Source organism: Octopus bimaculoides, chromosome 1 (assembly GCF_046866305.1).
Source record: "Octopus bimaculoides isolate indiv1 chromosome 1, ASM4686630v1, whole genome shotgun sequence".
Taxonomy (NCBI): domain Eukaryota; kingdom Metazoa; phylum Mollusca; class Cephalopoda; order Octopoda; family Octopodidae; genus Octopus; species Octopus bimaculoides.
In genome coordinates, this window is record NC_142928.1 from 178,700,389 (window position 1) to 178,722,882 (window position 22,494).

Consider the following 22,494-nt stretch of genomic DNA (forward strand, 5'->3'; position numbering starts at 1 on the left):
GTAACAGGAAGGGCATTGAACCATAAAAAATCTGCCTCAATAAACACTGTCCAACCCCTTGCAAGAATGGAAAAATGGACATTAAAGTGATTGTGAAATACAAACACACACACACACACACACACACACACACATACACACACATTCATATATATATGTGTAAACACTATTGTGTTTTCCCTTTCTGTTATCCCACTATTGTGTTTTCCCTTTCTGTTATCCCAGCATATAAACTTTTAACAATCTTCAGAACTTCAACAATTTTGCAGATGAAACATAGTTATTAACTTTAACTTCAAAACATTAAAGAGCCAGCTGTTTTGCTAAGATTTGTGGGAAATCCTTTGTCTCTTTAGGAAGATTTCTATCATAACTTTTCTACATAGGTATCTGTTCAGTGTCCAGTTAAAAAGTTAACCTTATAAACAACTTTAAAAAAAAAGGTATTTACATCTTAGATTGTGTGAATTGAGCCCAGCACATCACCCTGTACGTGTCCATTGTTCTTTCTGCAAGTTTTTCCTGAATGCAGTATTTTTATCTGTTATAATGGATATGCTTAATTCTAGCATGTTAGTGTTTTTTTGTTCTCATAATTTTGATAAATTCTTATAAATGATTATTCCTATTGTTCTAAATAAAACAACATACAAGGTAATTTTTTTTTTTCTTTTGTCTTTCTACTTTGCAGATGCATTATTATCTTACAGCATGCCTCAAGGTCACCAACGAGGCACTGAGCTAGAACTCTATGATTACACATATGATGGAATGAGAAAAGATGGTTACCTTTCTGGAGGTGTTGGTCAACTTACTGATGGTTTACAAGGCAACAGTAACTTCCGCATGACTGACAGTAAGGGTCTTGGTGTGAAAGGTTATGACTGGGTGGGCTGGAGAAACAATTCGGATATGTTTAAACCAATTGAAATCATCTTTAAATTTGATGGAGTAAGAAACTTTTCTGAGGTGTTTCTCTACTGCAATAATGCTTATAAAAAATATGTACGAGTTTTCCGGACTGCTCTGATTTCTTTTAGTAATGGAGGCAAATATTACAGAGATGAGATAAAATTTTATTACGTGAAGGACACTATTGTCGAGTATGCCAGAGATATAAGTATTGATCTAAAACACAACATTGGTAGATATATTAAAATGCAGTTGTTTTTTGAAGCACGTTGGATTATGATAAGTGAAGTTCGTTTTGAATCAAGTAAGTGAACTTTTTGGTTTCTTTTTTTTTTTCTGTGTCTTACTCAAAACTAAAGGCATCTTTTTATCTTCTATATTGTATGTTGAAAAATAGTACTTTCAACCATGTAACAAACATCCTTGTATTAGCTGGTCATCTGAATAGATGCATGTGTCAATATATTGTGAATTGTTATGATACTGCATTGCATTTATATGAAAGGAAACATTTGAAGAGTTGTAAAATCAGTAAATCATCAATCAGGTTTCATCATCATTTTCAATTTGTAACACATTAGCAAACAATGATCTACACTCATTATGGAGTTGGCTTCAATGTGATGTATGTGTAATAAATAAATATATATATATTTTTGTGTACATATTTGTGCATATATTTATATATAAATACATGTGTGTGTGTATCCATATATGTATGTGTGTATATACATACATATATATAGATAGGTAAATATATGAGTATGTATGTCTGTGTGTATGTATGATCAATGAAAATGCTGGTGGAGATCCCACCAAGTACCATGAAAACCCACTCTGACAATTTCCAGCTACACGTGCGCGCATGTGTGTGTGTGTGTGTGTGTCAACTTCCAATCAGCCAAAAATAATGTTAAAACAAAGCCATGTGAGATTTTGAGTCAATTTGATGTCTGAATCTTGATTACAAACAGGAAGTGTGTTTTGTTTTGTACATAACATAAATTATGTGATGTGGAAAACTAAAAGAACCACTTTATGCATGTCAAGTACACACAGAAAACGAGTAAAGAAATAGAAAAAAAACAGTGGGAATAGATAATAAAGATTATAAATTGAATAAATGTGATAACGAGTAATAAGAATGAAAATAAGGAATTTATGTTAAAACCCATGTAAATACGAATAGAATTAGACTTAACTCAGTTCTATATCACCTGAAAGTGGTGTGGAACTGTATGTAATATATAGTGGGCAGAAGTGATTTTGTTGATATTACGACAAAAATACTGATGAAATAGTGATAGTTCACTAAAATCATAGATTCTTGTGAAAATATCATATAACAATTTTTCTAGTGAGCTTTTGATATCAAATTCATGAGATTCTAAATGAATTGTATATTTTTAAGGAGTTCCAAAAATATTAAAGAAACTTTACTTGTGCACTTTCAGTATATTCAGCTTGTTGTTGATAGGACAAGTTTCTTCACTCTTTTGTTACTATATTTTTAACCAAAATACACCCATTATGTGTTTCAATTAAATTGTAAAATAATTAGGAAATTAGACTGGTTTCATAAAACAACTCATTTTTTGCTTATCAACATATTGTGATTTTTGAAATTCAGTTTAACAGAAGGTTCATAAATAAATCTGTTGTGTAATTGTTGTCGCAAAGTGAATCTAATTTCTACAAGTAAATTCAATAAAACATTAAGTTATTTATGTTTTGTTGGACTGTTACCATAGAAAATAAGTTATTAGCTAATATTCAATTGGGTATAACAACAAAATTTTAATATAGAAGAATTGTGCACATTGCTGGATTGGTTTGGTTCTCTGTCTGTTACAAGGCTGAGTGTTTCATCAACAGAACAACTTGTTTGTGAAATTAACCTGCAAGAGGCTGAGTACTCCACAGACACATGTACCCTTAACGTGGTTCTCAGAGAGATTCAGCATGACACTGATTGTGATGAAGCTGGCTCTTTGAATTGCAGACAGAACTCATTTTTGCCAGCTGAGTCGAGTGGAGCAATGAGAAAATCTGTGTCTTGCTCAAAGACAACAACACATTGCCAAGAATCAAACTCACAGCTTTATGATCACAAGCTGAATACCCTAACCACTAAGCTACGCACCTTCTCTGGATTATCAGTTGCACATAAGACAGGTGTATCATAATGGTAAAATAGACAAAAATAATGGAATTTATCCTTGAAGAAAACTTGAAAATGAAACCTATACACCATCAAGTAAATGAAATAAACTCATATATATGCATAAATACACAGAAATATGTGCAATAATGATTCACAATACAAATGAATCAAAATTTGTTTCTCACTTTACAGGTAAATGCAAAATTAAAAAGTAAATCTGAAAAAAAAAACATTTATAAAATAAAATTATATATATATATAAATAATAGAAACTTGTAAAGTGCCCCACTCTATATAATGCAACCTTGCAGAAGGCATATTAGAAAGTCATTTCAAGTGATTGTCCACTGGGATCTTTCCTTTTCTCATGTAGGTAATCCCAGCAATTTTTTGCTGTCATCAATTTTTTTTTTTTTTGTCTTATAGAGAGTTTGGATGAATTCAGAGGGATGGCAAATTTTAGCTTTTCTCTCAATTATTTTCTTGGACATATAACCTGCCCTCAACTGTGTTGTTACACCTGCTCAGAACTGCAGATGGTTGCATTGCTTTCAATCTCCTGATTTGGTATGTAATAAAAATGCATTAACAATACTCATTTTTACTATATACCAAACCAGATGTTAGGCAGTCTACCAATCGGCTAATAGCTCATCATTTGATTCAGCCAAGTTACACCACCCGTGTACCTTTTATATTTGAGGTTCACACATGTGCACAAGTAGATAAGAAATTGACTTGCCTCTTATCTCCATGCAGTTACTCTTTTACTTGTTTCAGTCATTTGATTGTGGTCATGCTGGAGCACCACCTTTAGTCGAGAAAATCGACCCCAGGACTTATTCTTTCTAAGCCTAGTACTTATTCTATCGATCCCTTTTGCCGAACCACTAAGTTGCAGGGACGTAATCACACCAGCATCGGTTGTCGAGCGATGTTGGGGAGACAAACACAGACACACAAACACACATATACATATACATATATACCACTGGCTTCTTTCAGTTTCCATCTGCTAAATCCACTCACAAGGCTTTGGTCAGCCCAAGGCTATAGTAGAAATCACTTGCCCAAGGTGCCACACAGTGGGACTGAACCCAGAACCATGTGGTTGGTAAGCAAGCTACTTACCACACAGCCACTCCCGATTTCCTTTCTGTTGTTGGATTATTTCCCTTTTTTATATCTAACTGCAGTCCCTTTCTTCTTTCAACCACTGTAGCACATCTATATACTGCCACAGCTTCTAAATCCACTGCAAGTTTGACTGAACTGAAAAACTATTCAAAAAATGACATACAGCCCTGGTTATGGTATGGAAGTGATAATTTCCAGATCACATTGTGCTCTAGGTCATGCTATCTTACATTACTGTCTCTTTTTGTAATATAAAAATTGATTCCATAGCAGTTCCCAATATTTCCCAACATTCACCTCACGAATCTTATAAACTTTGATTTCCCATTTTGTGGTTTTTCTTGGCACATGCTGTCAGAAATGTGCCTAACCTTTATAACCCACCATACTTTCATAAAGGGATAAGTGTCTATCAGGCTTATCAAACATTTTGTATGTGTTCTAAGCCCTATCAATGAGGGGATTTATTTTAAATAAGGGATCAAAATTCGTCTCCCCACATACTGCTGTACTGCTTGTGTCTCTTATATGCAAATACTGTGATAATTAAAAAAAACCATGTTCTTGTCATGGTATTGAAACGTACTGATCTCTGAAAGGTTCATAATTACTCCAGTAGTTTGTAATCCTGAGTAGATTCTTTAATACACATGATATTAACAGTAAAAAATTCTTGGATTTCTTCCAGTTATGTGGGTGACCACAAACTGTCTTTTTTACCTCTTTGTTTATGTTCTGTGTAATGATTTTGTTTCTGCGGTTATTGTTTCAAAGAAGGGGGGGGGGGAAATGCCTAATAGTTTTGTTTCTTTGAAAGACTGTTACTTGGTCCAATTTCTTCAAAACAATAATGAAAAACAGTTTTTAAATTTTCACTCCATTCAGATACAAATTTGCTTTCTTTATCTCTAATGGAGCTGTTGTCATAATCACATGTTTCACTTTTGGAAATCAAAATATCCAATTCACACAGATGGTTTTTTTGCTCATTATATATTTCTTAGAAATTTTCATGTCTTCTCTCAAAAATTTTTAAAATTCAGATTTGTTGCTTGAGAACTTAAAACTCATATCCATTTTCTGAAATAAAAAAAATTCAGAAATTGATTTATTATAATGTGAAATAAAAAATTTTCAAAAATTCACATGTCAAATAATGTTGGACACTGTTACTTAATTTGTTTAAATAGTGAAACCACGTGTTTGCATGAATGTACTGTGATTCACACGGAAATTCTCATTTAAATACAAATTGGTTATCTTGGGTGGTTTTAGGTGAGTTGGTAACATAAGCTAAAAAAAATTCTTGGGTGGGCTTAATAATGAAAGGGTTAAGATAAACTTATTTAGTTAACAGTATTTTGAAATTGGTTCATTTCTTGAATTTGACAACTTGATAAAGAGCTATCAAGAAAGACCTTCTCACTGCTACATCAGTGGCATATACACAATCTTTCCGAATATGGTTTGTTGAATTTTACTACTGACCATAGAATTCTACTTGTAGACATACTCTCATTTTTAGTTACCAATATATTGTGAGAGGGAAGTTGTATTTCTTCTTTCTGGACTCCTGAAAAAATGTTTGTGTTGTGCTAGCACAGTGCGTCAACTCTTTGCTGGAACATTTGTTATTTCAAGGACAAAGTTAATGTGGTGATTACTATGTAGTTGGAAAGCTGAAGGTATACTGTTGTGGTAATTTATTTTGTTGACACTATTAATTAAAGCTTTGGTGTAACTAGTGCATCTGTAGCTAACTTTTAAAGTTTTTGTTGAAAATCTTACAGTACTTATAACCAATAGGGAAGTGTCTCTGTACCAGATTCAAAAAGTTTCTAGCGGTGTTAGTAGTGCCACCTAGAATAATGGTGGCTGTTAAACCAGGTAATACTACACTTGCAATTTTTTTGTTGTTTTTGCAAAATATTATTAGGTGGTATATATTTCTCAAAATAAAAAAAAAGTCACTCTCTTTCAATGCATTGCTATAACATGGGTTACCCAGTTGAAAATTTCTTCATCTGATAAAATAGCAGAAATCCATGGCTAATGTTGCTTACAAAATTCTTTAATACTTATTAATAGATGACTAGAGTATTTGATGCACACAAATTTCTCATTGGCCTTCCTGTAGGGCAATGTTTTTCTGTACTTGAGCCTAATGTAATGTCTAAAAATTAACTACAATTTATAGTGTAGTAATTCTTAAACTTAATTCTTTGAATGGTCTTTTCTTAGTTTATCCAACTGATTGTTATTCATATGGCTTGAAATTAAGAAGCTGTAATCTTGAGAAAGTCTATGCAGCTGGTTTTCTTCCTCAAGGAATCTAACATGTAATCCCACTTGTCTACTGGCCTCAGCCACATCATACAGTCCTGCAGTGACACCAGGTAGCTCCTTGCTATTGTTTCACTCAAATGCTATCTTCAAAGAATAGTAAGAGTTTTAGATATGCTTGATATCAATTTCAAGATTACTAATGGAGATCAATTTCTTGCTGAACTCTAAAGAATTGAGTAGATAAAGCTTTTAAGATACAAGGTAGAACTCAATTTCATCAAATTGGATAAATTTTCAATTATGTTTACTATTTATTTGGATAAACCAATTAAGGACATAAAGGTAAATTTATGCCTTGACAAATTTTAATGATAATTACATCTAAGATGTGCTTGTTTGCAATAGCTAGTTCACTCTTCGCTCCAAAAATTATGATTGGGATCCATAGGGGGTTTCCCTGAGTGCTAAGCTGTAACATCTGGGTTTGATTTTCTGCATTTGATTGTAATGTTGTTAGAAAGAAGCCTGGAGCATGAGGCATGTCCATCTCATAAAGGGATTTTTACTATGACAGTATGAACAATTTTTTTTTCTTTGAGCATTTGAATGTTTTTGTATTATTATTTTTTTGGTTTTTTAAATGTTCTTGAATGGTGTGTGAATGTAATAATTTCAAATAGTCCATTTTCAAAACCCACCTAAAATGTCTTCTGGGAGAATAGATTTCTAGTCTTAAGACAATATTTTATTAGTTAGAGCCATCTGCAGAGTTATCAATGAAGTATCATTTCCAGCATGTTTTCTTTATTAGGTCTTTTGGGATTTTTTTTTTTTTGTTATTCTTTTTCTTATTACGCATTTCAGATATGCTTTCTTAGACATGATAGGGAATGTTTTGTACTTAATGTGGTACCAGGTATTGGAACCTTGTCAGTAAAAAGGTTCCCTGTTTGTGAAGAATACACAACATTAACTGGGTTAATGTATCCTTGTTAATACAAATGAAAGGAAATGGTACCCAATACATAACCGTTAACTTTAATGATAACAATGGGGGAAAGAACTTGGTTTTCAACAGTTATTTACTCTGAGCTTCACATTATCAAAAAACATTTCGTTTTTAACTGTTTGACATTTGATGAAATTATGTGGGCGGCCAGCGGGCCAGGCAGACTACAACTGATTTAAACATAGGAAGGAGAAGTAGCTAATTAAATGAAAACAAGGAGACTTTAATCAGAGAGGGGGAGTGGAGTTATAGGTGAGGTGTTGCATGAGTGACATTATAGTAGTGAATGGGTAGCGACAGTGGAATAGAAGCAAGTGTTGAACAGGAAAAGATCTGGAAGTAATTAATTTTACTGAATGGTGATGGAGCATGGTGAGGGAAGATTTTCTCTGATCCCAAGAAACCTCATGTACCAACATCTAACTGTATTGAGTGCACTTTCTCCTACTCATATGTATGCGTATACATGATAGAAAATACATATGGTGCATTGGTGGACATTATGTATAATACTGTTAAAATATTAAATGAATGAAATAATAAAGCCAAAGAGTAAAATTTTTAATAACAGATTTTGATATTTTGGCATGAGAAAGCCTTTATCAAAATTCATAACATCTATGCCTGCACCTTATGTATACACGCACGCCCAAACCTGCTTACATACAGACATTTATACACACACACACACATCGTCATCATTGTTTTGTTTAACATCCCTCTTTTATGCTGACATGTGTTGGATGGTTTGACAGAATCTTATGAGCCAAAGGATCACGCTAAGCTCCAGTATCTGTTATGGCATGGTTTCTATGGCTGGATGTTGCCCTAATACCAAACACTTTACATGCCAAACATTTTCATGGTATTGATACAAGTGAGGTTACCATATAACTCACAAGACAAGACCCCTCAATTGAGTGAGGGTTTAGTATTGAGAGAGGAGGCTTTGTGCCAGATATTGAGAAATTAAAGTGTAACAGAAGGACAGGAACATGTGTCTTGTTGTGGAAGAGATAGATAGCTACCTCAGCTGGAAAGGGAGAAGAGAGATCATGGTGATGAGGTGTCAGGGTGTACCCTCAAGTTACAAGAAGGTGAATATAAGAGAGAATAGTTTGAGAGGATCAGACAGAGTGGATGGGTTCATGAGAGTGTGAAAGGAGAGTGACAGGTGGTTAGAGATGGGGACAGAGGTGAAAGCAGTGAACAGGGAACACAGTTGCTGGCATGGTCACTGATGAATAATGGTCAGGTGGAAGTGAAAGTAAGAGGAGTAGGTCAAGGAAATGGAGAGGATATGTCACAGGATAAAATACAGGAGAGAGTAGAGAGCAACAATATAATAAAACCATGAAGTGTGGAGGGTGAGAAAGGAATGCACAGTGACAGAGACAGCAGTCAGAGGTGGGAGAAAATAGATAGTATTTGTGGGATTTTGATTTACTGTCAGGTGACTTTTGACCAACCCTGTATATAGTAGTTATTTATCATCATTTAACATCCCTGATTTCATGCTGGCTTGGGTTGGGAAGATCCACTGGACCCAAAGACTTCATTATGCTCCAGTATCTGCTTTGGCATGATCTCTACAGCTGGATGCCCTTCCTAATGCCAACCAGTTTCCAGCATGTACTGGGTGCTTTTTTGTGCTACTAGTACTAGTGAGGTCATTGTGCAGCTTGCAAGATTATGAAACCTGAGGCAGGAGATGGGGGTAGCTTTATGCCAAGAGATGAGGTGCAAAAGTATGAGAGTAGGAGTGATGAGCAAGTCCTTATCGAGGATCTATATGGTTATTCACATTTAGAAGAGAGAATGAGATTGCTCAGCAAAAGCTGCAAAGGGATAAAATATAAACAGTGGTGATTAGGCAGCCAGGTGACTCCACAAGGTATGAGGGAATCGAGGTGAGTGGGGACAGAAGAACCAGGGGTGTGGGCTGGGATTTGCAAAGAGTGTATGGGAAGCAAAAGTTAGAGGTAGGCAGCAACTGTAAAGATTGGTTAGGGTTCAAGGGTGGATATAGAGAGTAATGTATAAGGGGTAGGATGACCAAAGGGTGTAGAAGAGAGATGGGAAAGTTGCAGGGTAATATGAGTAAAGAAGATACAGTTGGCAGGGAGGAGCACAAGTGAGAGATAACATGTAATTGGGTAGGCTGCAGAAGTTGAGAGACAGGAGCTGGTGTAGCGCATGAAGAGAGATAATTTAATGATTCAGTAGGGGGAGATGAGAGCAAATGATCAATGTGATTTGTGGGCAACAGCTAACAAGTAAAAAACGGTTCCAGGTAGCAAGAAAAACAAAGAGAATGGTAGTGAGAGAGATCATGAGTGGGTGGTTGAGGTGGGAATATCAGGAGATTGGATAAGGTACCCATTTGTGTATATATGTACATGCAGTGCTTCCAAGTCACTTCTAGAGAGATGGGTCTTCTCCAGGCCTTCATATCATCAGACATCATCCTGGTCCTTTGTCATCCCCTCCATGACACTCAGGGTTCTGAGGTCAGCCTTCATCATCATATCATCCTGGGTCCTCTTCCAAAAGTTCTAGCCATATTAAGTGATTTACGCTTCTTTCTACGGCTGTCCTCATCCATATGCATCACATGTCCATATGAGTGCAGTCTTCTTTCTTGTGCACTACATCTGATTCTTCTCATGCCCAGCTTTTCTCTCTGCACATTTATACTAAGTCATTCATACACACCCAACGTTCTTTCCAGTCTTCCCATATCCTCTGCATTCAAGGATCACATCTCTCTATCAGTTCCAACACATGCATCATACAATCTGCTCTTCACTCTCTGGGAAAACACATTTGTTGCCAGTGACATATATATAGGTGTAGGCGTCGGTGTGTGGTAAGAAGTTTGCTTCACAACCACAAGGTTATGGCTTCAGTTCAACTATGTGGAACCTTGGGCAAGTGTCTTCTACTATAACTCCAGGCCAACCAAAGCCTTGTGAAATGATCTGGTGTACAGAAGTTAAAAGAAACCCATTGTGCACACACACACACACACACACACACACACACACACACACACACACAGATATGTAGGGTGGAAGGAAAATAAAAAGCACCTTCTGAAGTAAGCAGTTTATATGTGCAAAATTTCAAAGACAGTCCTTGCAATAGTTCATGTTTGATCATAGCTATGTTCTATGTCAGTGCATTGTTCATTCTCTCTAATGCTGAACAGTTAGTTTTGTTTTGTTTTTTCTTGAGCTTTTGTAGCTGTTACCAAATATGAAAGAAAGTGAAAGAAGTATTTCTGGACTGTATCCAACCCTTAACAGTTGCATATAATTATTTGGTTGTGGTAATAGATGGTATGACACTATAATGTTTCATTGTTGTTGTGTGTTTGTGTATATGAGTATTGAGATTTTTGTATCATTTAGGTTTACTTATCTTCACTGTTCAAAAATCAAGCCCTTATCAGAAGCGAAATAGTATTTTCAACTCTTATACTCAGTTTTTTAATAATCATACGTTATGTGGCTATGTTTGGTGTGGTACCATGAGACTTGGAAAAAAGACAATTACATAACCATCACTCCCAGATGAGTATGACCAAGAATCGTATACCATGTTTTTGGTAATTGTATTAGGTGTCTAAGTAGTTGTGAGCAGACACAGATACTTTCTTGGCGCCCCCCACCAGACACACGAAAATGTATTTTTACATATTGATGCACAGATGTGTATGTATATGTGTGTGTGTGTGTGTATATATATATATATATATAGTTGGAATTTATAAAAAAAAAAAAACCAAAAGACGAAGACAGGTGTGTAAACAACAAACAGATGTATTAGTTTAATGCTCAGGAAGTGAGAAAGTCTTTTATGTTTCGAGCCTATGCTCTTCAACAGAAAGGGACACAGAGATAAGCACAGAGAGAGAGAGAAAAAAAAAAAGGTTTAGTGGCTAGCGATCAATCATGGCGAAGGCCGGACAGAGGTGGTCAAACAGGAGAGCTAGGAGGAAGGGGAGATAAAAAAAGAAGTGGTGATCCCAAAACGAAGGTGTGCGTGCATGTGTATGTGCGTGTGCATAAGGGCTGGTAACCTTGACATGTGCGTGTGTGAATGATGGTGTGGGTGCTGGGAAGTGGTCAGTGCTAGTGTGTGCAGGGTGGTGTGGTATGGTGGTGTGTGGTAGTATTGAGGTGTGGGAGAAGCAAGGGTGGGGTGGGGCATGTGGGTAGGAGTGAAGAGAGGAAGTAGATGTCAGAGCAAGAAAGGAGAGGTGGGTAGGAGTGAAGGGAGGAAGAGAGGAGGGGGTTAGATGAAGTGGGGAGGAGAGTTGAGCCCATGTGGCACAAAGGAGCAAAGAGAGAAGATTAATTCCTGTTCACAGTGAAGACGGGAGTCTGAATGGCCCCTGTGCAAGGACAATCTGAACACAGACAGGTGTTGTAAAGAATGACTGGTAGAGCAGAAATGGCACGAGACCGGGGTGTCATTGCTGAGTCTGATATCTCAGAGGTGTTCTGCAAATGGTCAGCCATGTGGCATCCCGTTTGATCAATGTACAGAGAAGGACAGAGAGAGCAGGAGATGCAGTAGATGACGTTGCTAGAAGTGCAGGTGAAAGAGTCAGTGATATGATAGGGTCGATGATGGGTGCCAGTGTGGATGGTGGTGTTGGAGAGGTAAGGGCAAATGCGGCAGTGTGGGCAGAAGTAGGGTAACGAGCTGGGTTGGGAGGTTGGGTTAGGGAAGAAACTGTGAACCAGGAGGTCACATAGGTTGTGGGCTCGTTTGAAGGAGGGGAGAGGTCGGTTGCGGAAGATATGTGAAGTGGAAGGGTCAGACTGGTGTTGCCAGGTGGCTCAGAGAATGGTGCATTGGAAGGGTGGAGGAGTGGTAGGTGAGGGGAGACGGATGATGGTGGGGCAGATGCACGGTCCACGGAACATGCTCTGGCAAGGGCAGTATGGAAAGATTGGACAAAAGAGAGGAAGATGTCTAGTTCGCAGGAGAGTGAGGTCGCACTGATACAGTCATCAATACAATGATCATATAGTTTGGGAGTGGGACCATTGAAACTTGAGAATATTTGGGACTCAATGTAGCCAATGAACAGGTTCACATAGTTGGGGCCCATTCTCATTCCTATGGTCATATATATAAATGTGTGTGTCTCTGTGTACACAGTATTTAAATATGAACTACTAATAGTTTCATACACATACACACAGAGGATTTAAATATTTAAGTGTGAGCAACTATGTTTCATACTTCTGATAGTATGATAGTCAGATGAGCTAGTATAGCACATTGTGTATTATCAATCATTCAGGCTCAAAATACAAATGGCTGCTCTCTGAGAAAATTCAAGAAAGAACAGAAGAAAAGTAAATTAAAAGGAACCAAACAAAAACGTATGGAAGGAAGGAAGAAAAGAGTTCTGTCCTTTTGATTTGTTAGAATAGGAATTAGCATAGTTTGGTGTGATTGAGTTGACAGGGAAAGGTTAATATTTGTGAGACTCTCTGCTTAATCTAGAGAGAGAGGTATTCTCTAATTTTATCATGGAAACTTATCCAGATGCTTGCATTTAGTGAACATTTTGGATCTAGAATTCAATAGGTCAGTGGAATTCTTAGATTTAAAAAAGATATGAATTCTTTCAGCTATTACCAAGCCTGCATTTCCTTGAGCAATTAGTGTATGGAATGCATCATACTACAATGCTCCACTTGATGGTTTGTAGGGTATTGTTGGCCTTCAAATGCCAGATATGGCTAGCTCACTTAGTGATTTCCTTATCTACATATCAGAAAGAAAACCTGTGGTTGGCATATCTTTTTATAAAGTCACTTTCACATAGACCAATATATTCCTTTTGTGTATTATAATTTCATTCAACTTAGGTGATCTCAACTTCATAAACCACCAAGACTAGTTGAGTGGGCAAGTGTCTGTGTCTCTACAGTTATATTTTGGAGTAGGTGCCTGATGTGATTTATGTGTAATAATATTTTTCATACTGAGGCAGCAGCTGTAAGAAACATTCACTGAGTGTCTATTAAAGATGTTCTTATGCCTATAGCTATCCAGGAAATTCTTATCTATCAAATTTACTCAGGGCTGTAGTAGAAGAAGCTGGTCATGCAGTGGGTCTAAACCTAAGACCATGTGATTGAGAAGCAAATTTCCTAACCACAAAGCCATGCCTTTGGTACGTTTGAGTAATGAAGGATTGCTTTGGACTTTTTAGTATCTGATTCATCTCTTCTGTACACCTGTACTGCTCGCCATCACTTTCCTGTCCTTCTGATCACTTCTCATTTAACATCCATCACTTCTCTTATCAGTTAATATTACCTTCCTTTCATTGCCATACCACACACACACACACACACTTCTCTGTTTTATCAGCATTTACTCTATCTCTATTTCTCACCATTCACCACTTGCTGTCACTCTTACTAGCAAAATGATTATATGCATAGATACACACATGCACATACAAACATATATACATCATGATGCTTGAGTATTGAGGGATTGTGTTTGATCTGATTACATCTGATGCACCCATTTCCCTCTCTCTCTCTTGCAAACATTCAGCCATCATAAGCGTCTTTCCCCTATCATAATGCCTGATTAAAGAGGGTTTGCATTTGATATTAAACACTGCCCCAGCCTCACCCTAGGTGTCCATCAGTCTCTTTAGTATTGCCATTTTGACTACTTATTAGTCATACCCTTTCATACTCATTAGCATTATTCTGTATTGCTAGCTTCTGCTCCCTCTCTTTCAAGTTACTCATTATTGGCATCTATCAGATACGCTTTTGTCACTGACAATTTCTATGACTACCAATCACTCACTATCTTTCATCACACCCTATCAATACTGTTTCTTCCATTACTCCTTTTAGCACTATCTCCCACCTTATACTCTTGTTTTTTCCGTATTTCATCTTTGTTCTTTTTTCTCCTGCAGTCAGTCACTCTTCAATCTGCTCTGTTAGTGACATTACCTTCTACAAACAAAGGTAATGCAGAGCAGTGAGAACCTCTTTTACATTGCAAGGCTGAAGGCATCTGCAACTTGTCCTGGTGCCATGAAAATGCTCCTTATTCATTTTGTAACATGTTTGGTGATAGGTAGGGTATCCAGCTGTTGAAACTATGCCACATTTAAGTGAAATGTGACACCTTGACCTGTCTAGAAGGACAAGAACTCCAAATTCATATATATCATCATCATCATTGTCATTGTTTACGTCACTTATTTCTGCTTGCATGGCTCAGATGTCTCTTCTGTAGCTTAGCATTTCCACTTTTGGGGTCTTTTGTCGTTTCCTTGAAATCAGCCTGACTTCTTGAGATACCATTTTCAGTCTTACTGTACTACAGATTCCCAAACTTGATGACTCAGCATTTCTTTAGCAAATTAACCTTTTGCAAATGCATCACATATTTGTAGCAGCTCAGTCTTCTTTCTCACACATTATGTCTGATTTCTTTCATATCCTGTTAATCTCTTGGTTCATTATGTTGTTCATATACACTAACATTACGCAACCAGCAGAGTATCCTCACCTTATTTCTCTCCAGCCTTGTCACATCCTTTCACCCTCATGTTTTGTTATACGATATGACACTTCACTGTCCTTTATTCAGCTCTTTTCACTTTTTCCACCTCATTCTTTCTCTGGTTGCCATTCTTTCACAAAATCATCTTCTGTTGCTAATTTTGTCACCATCCTAAAGAAAAGCTATCAATTCCTTTTAAGGAACTGTCCAAGTATTTGAAAGAATTTATTCTATGGATGCTCATAGTGCTAATTCTGTTACATGTGACAGTTATACAGATACACACATACACAGAGAAAAGACCTAAAGATTTTTTTTTTACACTATATAATTTGTTATTTAATATATTTTCATTTTTCCTTTTCTTTTTCAATCACTTTTCTCCAGCAAAACTAGAAGGCAATTTTTCCGATGAACTACCACCTTCAACAACACATTCACAGGCAGTAGAAACTACTACTAGAAGTATAGATATTCTTTTTCCAACAGAATCAACTCGTGGAGGCAATGATCATGGTAAGTAAAATATCTTCTGTGCTTTTTAATTCTTTTATTTATTATTTTTTAAAAGATACATATAAGCTTCTTTTTTTTTTTACCATTTATGTCAGTTTTCCTGCATCCTGCGAGATGCTACATTGGGGTGGGCATAGATAAAAATTCATTCCTTAAATAGTATATATTACTAACTTGAATGATATATATATTGCATTATGATATGCCTTTCAGAGTTAAAATGGCTGCCAACATTTTCTAATTATTTCAAATGGGTACCTTGTACTCTTATACAAACTGGCATAGTCATTCCCATGATAAAATCTAGAAACCATGGAAACTACTAGCCTGCAGCCAGAGCAGTAACACTTCCCTTCATTCTTCAATGAAGGACAACAGTTTGAAATGTTAGATTCTTTCCCTAGGCAATTAAATTTACTAGACTCTCCAAGTAACTGTCCAATTTCTTTCATTTATTTTTAAATATGTTTTATTGTGAATTTTACTGAAGTTGAAATAAAAGTTACCTAATAGATTGTTGATTTTTTTGGGGTATTTTTTTTGTTTTTAAATAGGTTAGAGTATATTCAAAAGTGATTACAGTTTTTGTGTGTGTGTGTGTGCGTGTGTGTGTGGAAGTGTACATTATTTTCACAAGATATGATCAGGAAATTCTGATGTTGACAATATAAATACCAATCCAATACTAGACTTGTTTCGGTCAAGTATAGGCTTATCTCCCCCACCCTAAAAAAAAATGTATGTTATCTATTATATCAGTTACAAATCGACATTCTGTGAATAGCTGATATTAGAATCAACTTATTAGGCCAAAGTGATGCAGGTATGGCCATGTAGTTGTAAAATCCACTATGCAATGGCACTAGGTTCAATCCCACTGCATGGTACCTTGGGCAAGCATCTCCTATCATAGCCTCAAATCAACCCAGTTCTTGGGTTAACAGTGCCTTCTTTCCTGACTATAAGATAAATTAAAGATATATTTTGTTAGTATTTAAATCTATACAATGGTTTCATGCAATCTCTAAATGGATAATCTTTATCCTCAGTGGCGAAGAAACAGCAGTAGAATAGTAAACATCCAATGAAACTATTTATGGACTGAATCATGTGTATAGATATCTATTTATTGAGCTTGATTGGTACGGGGGAAAAGAAAATCATAAGTTTAATCTCCACAGTATTTACCTGTATTCAAAGCACAGCAGTATTGAAATTATGACAGACTTGTCCGATTGTGGAGAGATGCTGTCAAGGTTCAACTTGATGTTTTGTTTCAGTGCATGAGAGGCATTGACAGGCCTACACCACCACTTCGATAGCTGTTATTCTTATTGCTATTGGGTGACCTTTAACTTTTCTCAAAGAGTGGAACATGATGGGGTTGCAAGTTTAGCACCTGACAACTTGACCATGTAACACACTGCATGCTTACATAGTACCACAGGTAAGAGGCTATCAAATACCCCTGGTGTCTTTATAGATAATAATCAATGTAGAAATTGGATGAAGGATGATTGAGGCCATATCAAAGCAGCTTCAAGAGGAAATCCTTGTGCAGTAGAAAGCTGAAGTAAATTTAATCAGTAATAAATTTAACACACAAAGTTTTAATGTATTAATTCCAGTTTAGCTAAAGATTGGAGAAAACTTTTTTCCATAAGTTGGAATTCATTTTATTTTGCCTGTCAGCCCTTCTTCCAATAAAATTATAAAATATCAAATTATTTTTGTCATCTTTCATTGTGGTGGAGGGTATACAATTTTTTGTTGTGGTACTGTTGTTTTATTTTGTTTTATTGTTTTTATTATTGTATCTGGGTTGATTCCTTTATTACACCAAGATGAAATAAAGATTTATTTTGTCTAAGTGATATATTATAGGCAGCCACAAAGACTTTTGTAAGTATAATATGTAAATTCATTTTTCTCTGACTTTGAAACACTCACACTCACACATATACACACACATTTATTGATCTGGTTTTTCAAGAGAACTTAACAATTGACAGTTAACAGAATATGGTCACAGCACATTTTTCTCTATCTCTTTAAAAAAAAAAAAAAAACTACTGCTTAAACATATTCACATTGTTGTTTTCTTTCTCCATAAGTTTTGAAAAATGTAATTTAAAGTTTGCTTTGCCTTATTTAGGAAATGTCTGCTATGTTCACGACTCTAGTCTCTGGATCTCCTTCACTGGATTAGATCTGTTTGAGAACTGTCTTTATGGAACTTGTTCCAATCATCCCTTCTTGACGAATTGAATCAAGCAAAGAGGCTTTAGTTTGGGACTTTTCTTAAAAGACCAAATCTTTAAAAAAAAAAAATGAATTGTTGTTTATATTTTTTTAAAGTCATTTACTTATCTATATTTTTTTCTTGTGCATGTTTTTCCTTCTAGAACATTCTCGCAATGATCGTCAACATAAACCTCCAAAGGCCATGGACGATAGCTATGTTGGAATTATAATTGGTGCTCTCGCTGCCCTCATAATTATTCTGTTCATTGTGGCTGTAATAATTGTGGTGCGGCATCGGCGATCCAAACATAACAACAACCAGCCTTGTCAGAAACCAGTCGTCCTTGGCGATAGGCATGTGACTATAAACCTTAGCGACCTCAGAGGTGGTTGCACCAATGGTAAGCTTTCCCATGGTAACATGTACAACAGTGTAGCAACAGATGATATGGACTCTGATCGAGAAATGTGTGCTGGCAGTGCAGATAAACTGTGTTCCAAAGGAAGTGGCAGCGGAAATTACCTGGAACCTAAAGATAGCATTCAGGGGAGGAAACTACCTGATTTGCCTCCCACCCCTGATTCTTCAGGCAAGTATTTGGAAACCTCCTCCACTCCTACTTCCTGCTACTTATTTTGGGGTCTCTTAAACTTAAGTAGGTATAACATTTTATTATTAAAAGCATCAGGGAGCAAATAATCAATAAAGATTTCCAGTTTTTCAAATAAAAGCAAGCAAAAATTGAATTTAAAGATGAGATGATAGGCAATTATTAGAAAAGGAAAATCGAGGATCTTGTTTTGAAAAAGCCATTAAGATATTAGTTTTCATTTCTGAAATAATAATTTTGAGAATTTTCCTTTAGGAATTAATTTAAACAAATAAACTAAACTTAGATAAATTAGGCTCGTATTCTTAGAGAACTCTGTGGAATCTGGATTAATATTTACCTTATTTTGTTGAAATACTATTTTTTAGTATTTTTAAGAAGCTATAATTACTTAAGTTAAAAGCTTATTGCTGTTCTAATTTAATAATTCTCAGAGCATCAAATCTACTTAGAACCCTACTATTTGATTTCCAGCAAGGATTTGAATATTCTGTTTATTACTACTCAACACTTCGTGAATTGGTTCTCATTTTGCCTCAATTTATAGGCTTAGATCAAGGATTTAGGATTTTTAGACACACACACACACCCTTAAACATGTGCGTGCACATTCACACACAGTTTGAAATCAGCTTTCTCAAATAGATAATATTTGTAAATTCAAGAGACTTTTCTGATAAAATACCTTCCCTTTCAATTGGATTTACTAAACTAGATGCTAATCCTATTGGAATGAATATATAAAAGAAACGAGAATCTCCTAATCTCCAAGCCTTATTATTTTCTCTGTGTAAAGATTAGTGAAAATAAATAAAATAAAATAAAAGTAGATAATGATTCATTGTGAAACTGGTGACATTTCATTTGCTTATTGACTTTTATTGGTCAGAAGATAATCAATCAATTATATATATATATGTATGTGTGTGTGTGTGTGTGCGCATAATCATTTTATGTCCATTTTTCCATGCCAGCAGGAGTTTAATAGACTGTCTTGGTTCAAGTCATCTTGCACATATAACAGTCAACCGGTCAGGTTTGGTATTGTGTCTTATGGTGTGAACTGAGTGTTTCACAGTACCACTGGCACTTGAGAAGTTGTCCTATGTCAAGAGGATTATAGAGTCTTCTCTACCTTATATCAGTGCTTATGCAAAGTTACTGCCCTCCTTGACAGGTAGCCACATCTTGCTCATACGTCCCATTTTGGCACGTCCTCTACAGCTGAAGGCCCTTCCTGTCATTAGCCACTTAACACAGACTATTTGGTGCATTTTGTGGTGACACTAGCTCTTGAGAGCTTATTCTATGTGAGGACTAAAATGTTCTCCCTTTTCTGTATCAGAGCTTACCTAGATTTAAGGTACCAGTGATAGTGTGAAACACTCAGTTCACACCATAAGACACAATACCAAAGCTGACTGGTTGACTATTGTATGTGCAAGATGACTTGAACCAAGACAGCCTATTAAACTCCTGCTGACATGCTATCTTAGAGGGGTGACTATCCAAAGATTGGGAACATGAGACTTAGAGTAATGGCAATGAAGTTTTTAGGGGTTATAATAAATGAAGTAAAACTCTTATACCTAGAGTACTCTTTTTCTCCTCTTTCTTGTTTGTACAGTTCTGTGTTCTGTAACACAGTAAACATATAGCTAGATTTAATTGTAAGGATAATTTAAAAGAATATCTGAACATTAATATCATAGGTTTATGACTGTAATGTCTTTATTTTTGTTTGGTGAATTTCACTTTATCACCATTTGACCATGATCGTTACCTGCATCGCCTTACTGGCACATGAAAAATCATTTGAGCAAGGTTGTTGCCAATGCCACTGGACTGGCTCCTGTGCAGGTGGCATGTAAAAAGCACCACTTGAGCATGGCCGTAGCCAGTACTGCCTGACTGGTCCTCATGCCGGTGGCTTGTAAAAGCACCCACTACACTCTCGGAGTGGTTGGCGTTATGAAGGGCATCCAGCTGTAGAAACTCTGCCAGATCATATTGGAGCCTGGTGCAGCCTTCTGGTTCACCAATCCTCAGTCAAATCGTCCAACCCATGCTAGCATGCAAAGTGGACGTTAAATGATGATGATGATTAAAGAGTTTACCTGACAAGAAAATCCAGGCAATTCTGAGTTCTAAATTTTAAGCTATTATTGCTAGAAAAATTGTAAAGCTTACAAAAAAAAAAAAATTACATTGAACTTAAAACAATTTGCAATTTAACTATACAGATATGAATTGCTTAGCAAATTTTTTCCATTTAAAATAATACATTCAGTATGCTACTATGCAACAACAGTATTCATGGACAAAATTTTGCTGGTTGATCTTTTTTTTTTTATTCTGAATATTCACCTGCTTTTCTGAATATATTCTGATATTCAAGCAGTTGGTTGTCCATCACTCTATCCTCTTATTTCATTCATGCTTTCATTGGTGTATCTAAATATCAAGCAGCCATGTATTAGTTCTAAACAGTTTGCTGTTAATATTAGTGAAGAAATTTATCCCAATGATATTGTATTTTTTAAGATAATATTTTGATATTTTAATGACAGAGCTTTCAAATTATGTTTTTATCTACTGAGTGTAGTGTTCTAAAATTGAATTAATTTTATCATTGTTGTATGGATTCAAATGACTTAAAGTTCCTCAATCATTTGCTGGCATTTAATGAACTACTCAAGTCTGTAATTAAATTGTTATTTAAGTGAAATATTGAGAATTCAGACTTGATTTGAAAGCATTTGCTTTAATTTGAACTGCTCTCAATAGTTTAAAAAGAAAACTTAGCTGCTTCTATTTTGTTTTCCTGCCCCTTCTCACTTTATTGCATTGCACCAAATGTTGTCATGTTGCAGTTGAAATGAAGTGCTGACTCATTCAAATGCATTTCCTTGGATTATGTAAGAGTAAAATATCAGTGTTTCAAATGGTGGTTAATGTTTGTATGCTTTTATTATTGCTGTTTGAAACATTACCCTCATCGGTGTCTGTAATATCACACAGCATGTCTCAGATTTAACATGCTGTGACTGAACCAATGAACACTTCATTGTTTTCATGGTGTTACATTGATGGAAGAAAACATTTTAAAGGCCAGGAAATGCAAACATAAATAATACAGTTAGTTACAACTCATTGGGGATGTAAAATGTAATGTGCAATTTTGTTGACCTTTTTCAAATCATACTGCATGAACGACCTGATAAATTGGTTGCTATGAGAAACAAATTAACAATTTTTAAAATAAAATATAATGGAATTGAAATTTATTATTTTTATAAGCTTTCTATGTCTGTTCAGTATTTCATAATTGAACAAAGACTAATTACATTTTAAGTTCTTTTTGTCAAGAATAACAACATGTCTTTGAAACATGCTTAATAGCTGTTTAAAAAATGGTCTTTCATATAATTATTTTAGTCGCCAAGCATATATTTTATTACTTTAAATTTGAGAAATTAATATATATCAAATAGTAATGTTAATAATAAATATTAACTAGTTGCAATTTCAAAATGAAGCTATAAAATATGCATTTTCTAACACATACACTCTCTTTCACTCACTCATATTTTAAGGGTATGTGTGTGTACACATATATATATATATATATATCTAAAATAAACAATGGAAAATGGAATGAACAACATTATTTAAAATTACTACAATTGTTTCGACACATTTTTACACTCATATTACAGTGGTGTGATGTTGTGTAACCATTATCATCCTTCCAAAGTATAAAATGCAACTCCTCTAGTGATTGTTTAAATGAGACTTTCGTTAGATCTTGCTGATATTTCACTTAGTGTGAGAATGCATACCCAAAGCTGTGTGTTATTTTCAGCAGTTTACAGACAAAACTAAACTCATAGATATACTGACAGACAAAATGCAATTATAATCAAAATGCAAAATAAAGAAATAGGCAAAAAATGGTGGGGTCAGGCTGGCTATAAAATACAATTCTATCATGATGGTCAGATTATCATCATCACCATCGTTTAACTTTTGCTTTCCATGCTGGC

The 22,494-nt window shown here is 35.5% G+C and overlaps 1 protein-coding gene across 2 annotated transcripts in view; it reads left to right on the plus strand.

Annotated features, from left to right (window-relative positions):
• Positions 1-22,494, plus strand: part of LOC106871068 (discoidin domain-containing receptor 2) — a 187,781-nt gene that overhangs the window by 137,333 nt on the left and 27,954 nt on the right. Inside the window, exons 6-8 of one of the 2 annotated variants that reach the window (XM_052972844.2) lie at positions 692-1,216; positions 15,465-15,593; positions 17,999-18,427. In XM_052972844.2, coding sequence (XP_052828804.1) covers positions 692-1,216; positions 15,465-15,593; positions 17,999-18,427 — 1,083 coding nt within the window. The remainder of the gene's footprint in view (positions 1-691; positions 1,217-15,464; positions 15,594-17,998; positions 18,428-22,494) is intronic. The other variant, XM_052972854.2, reaches the window with a different exon arrangement.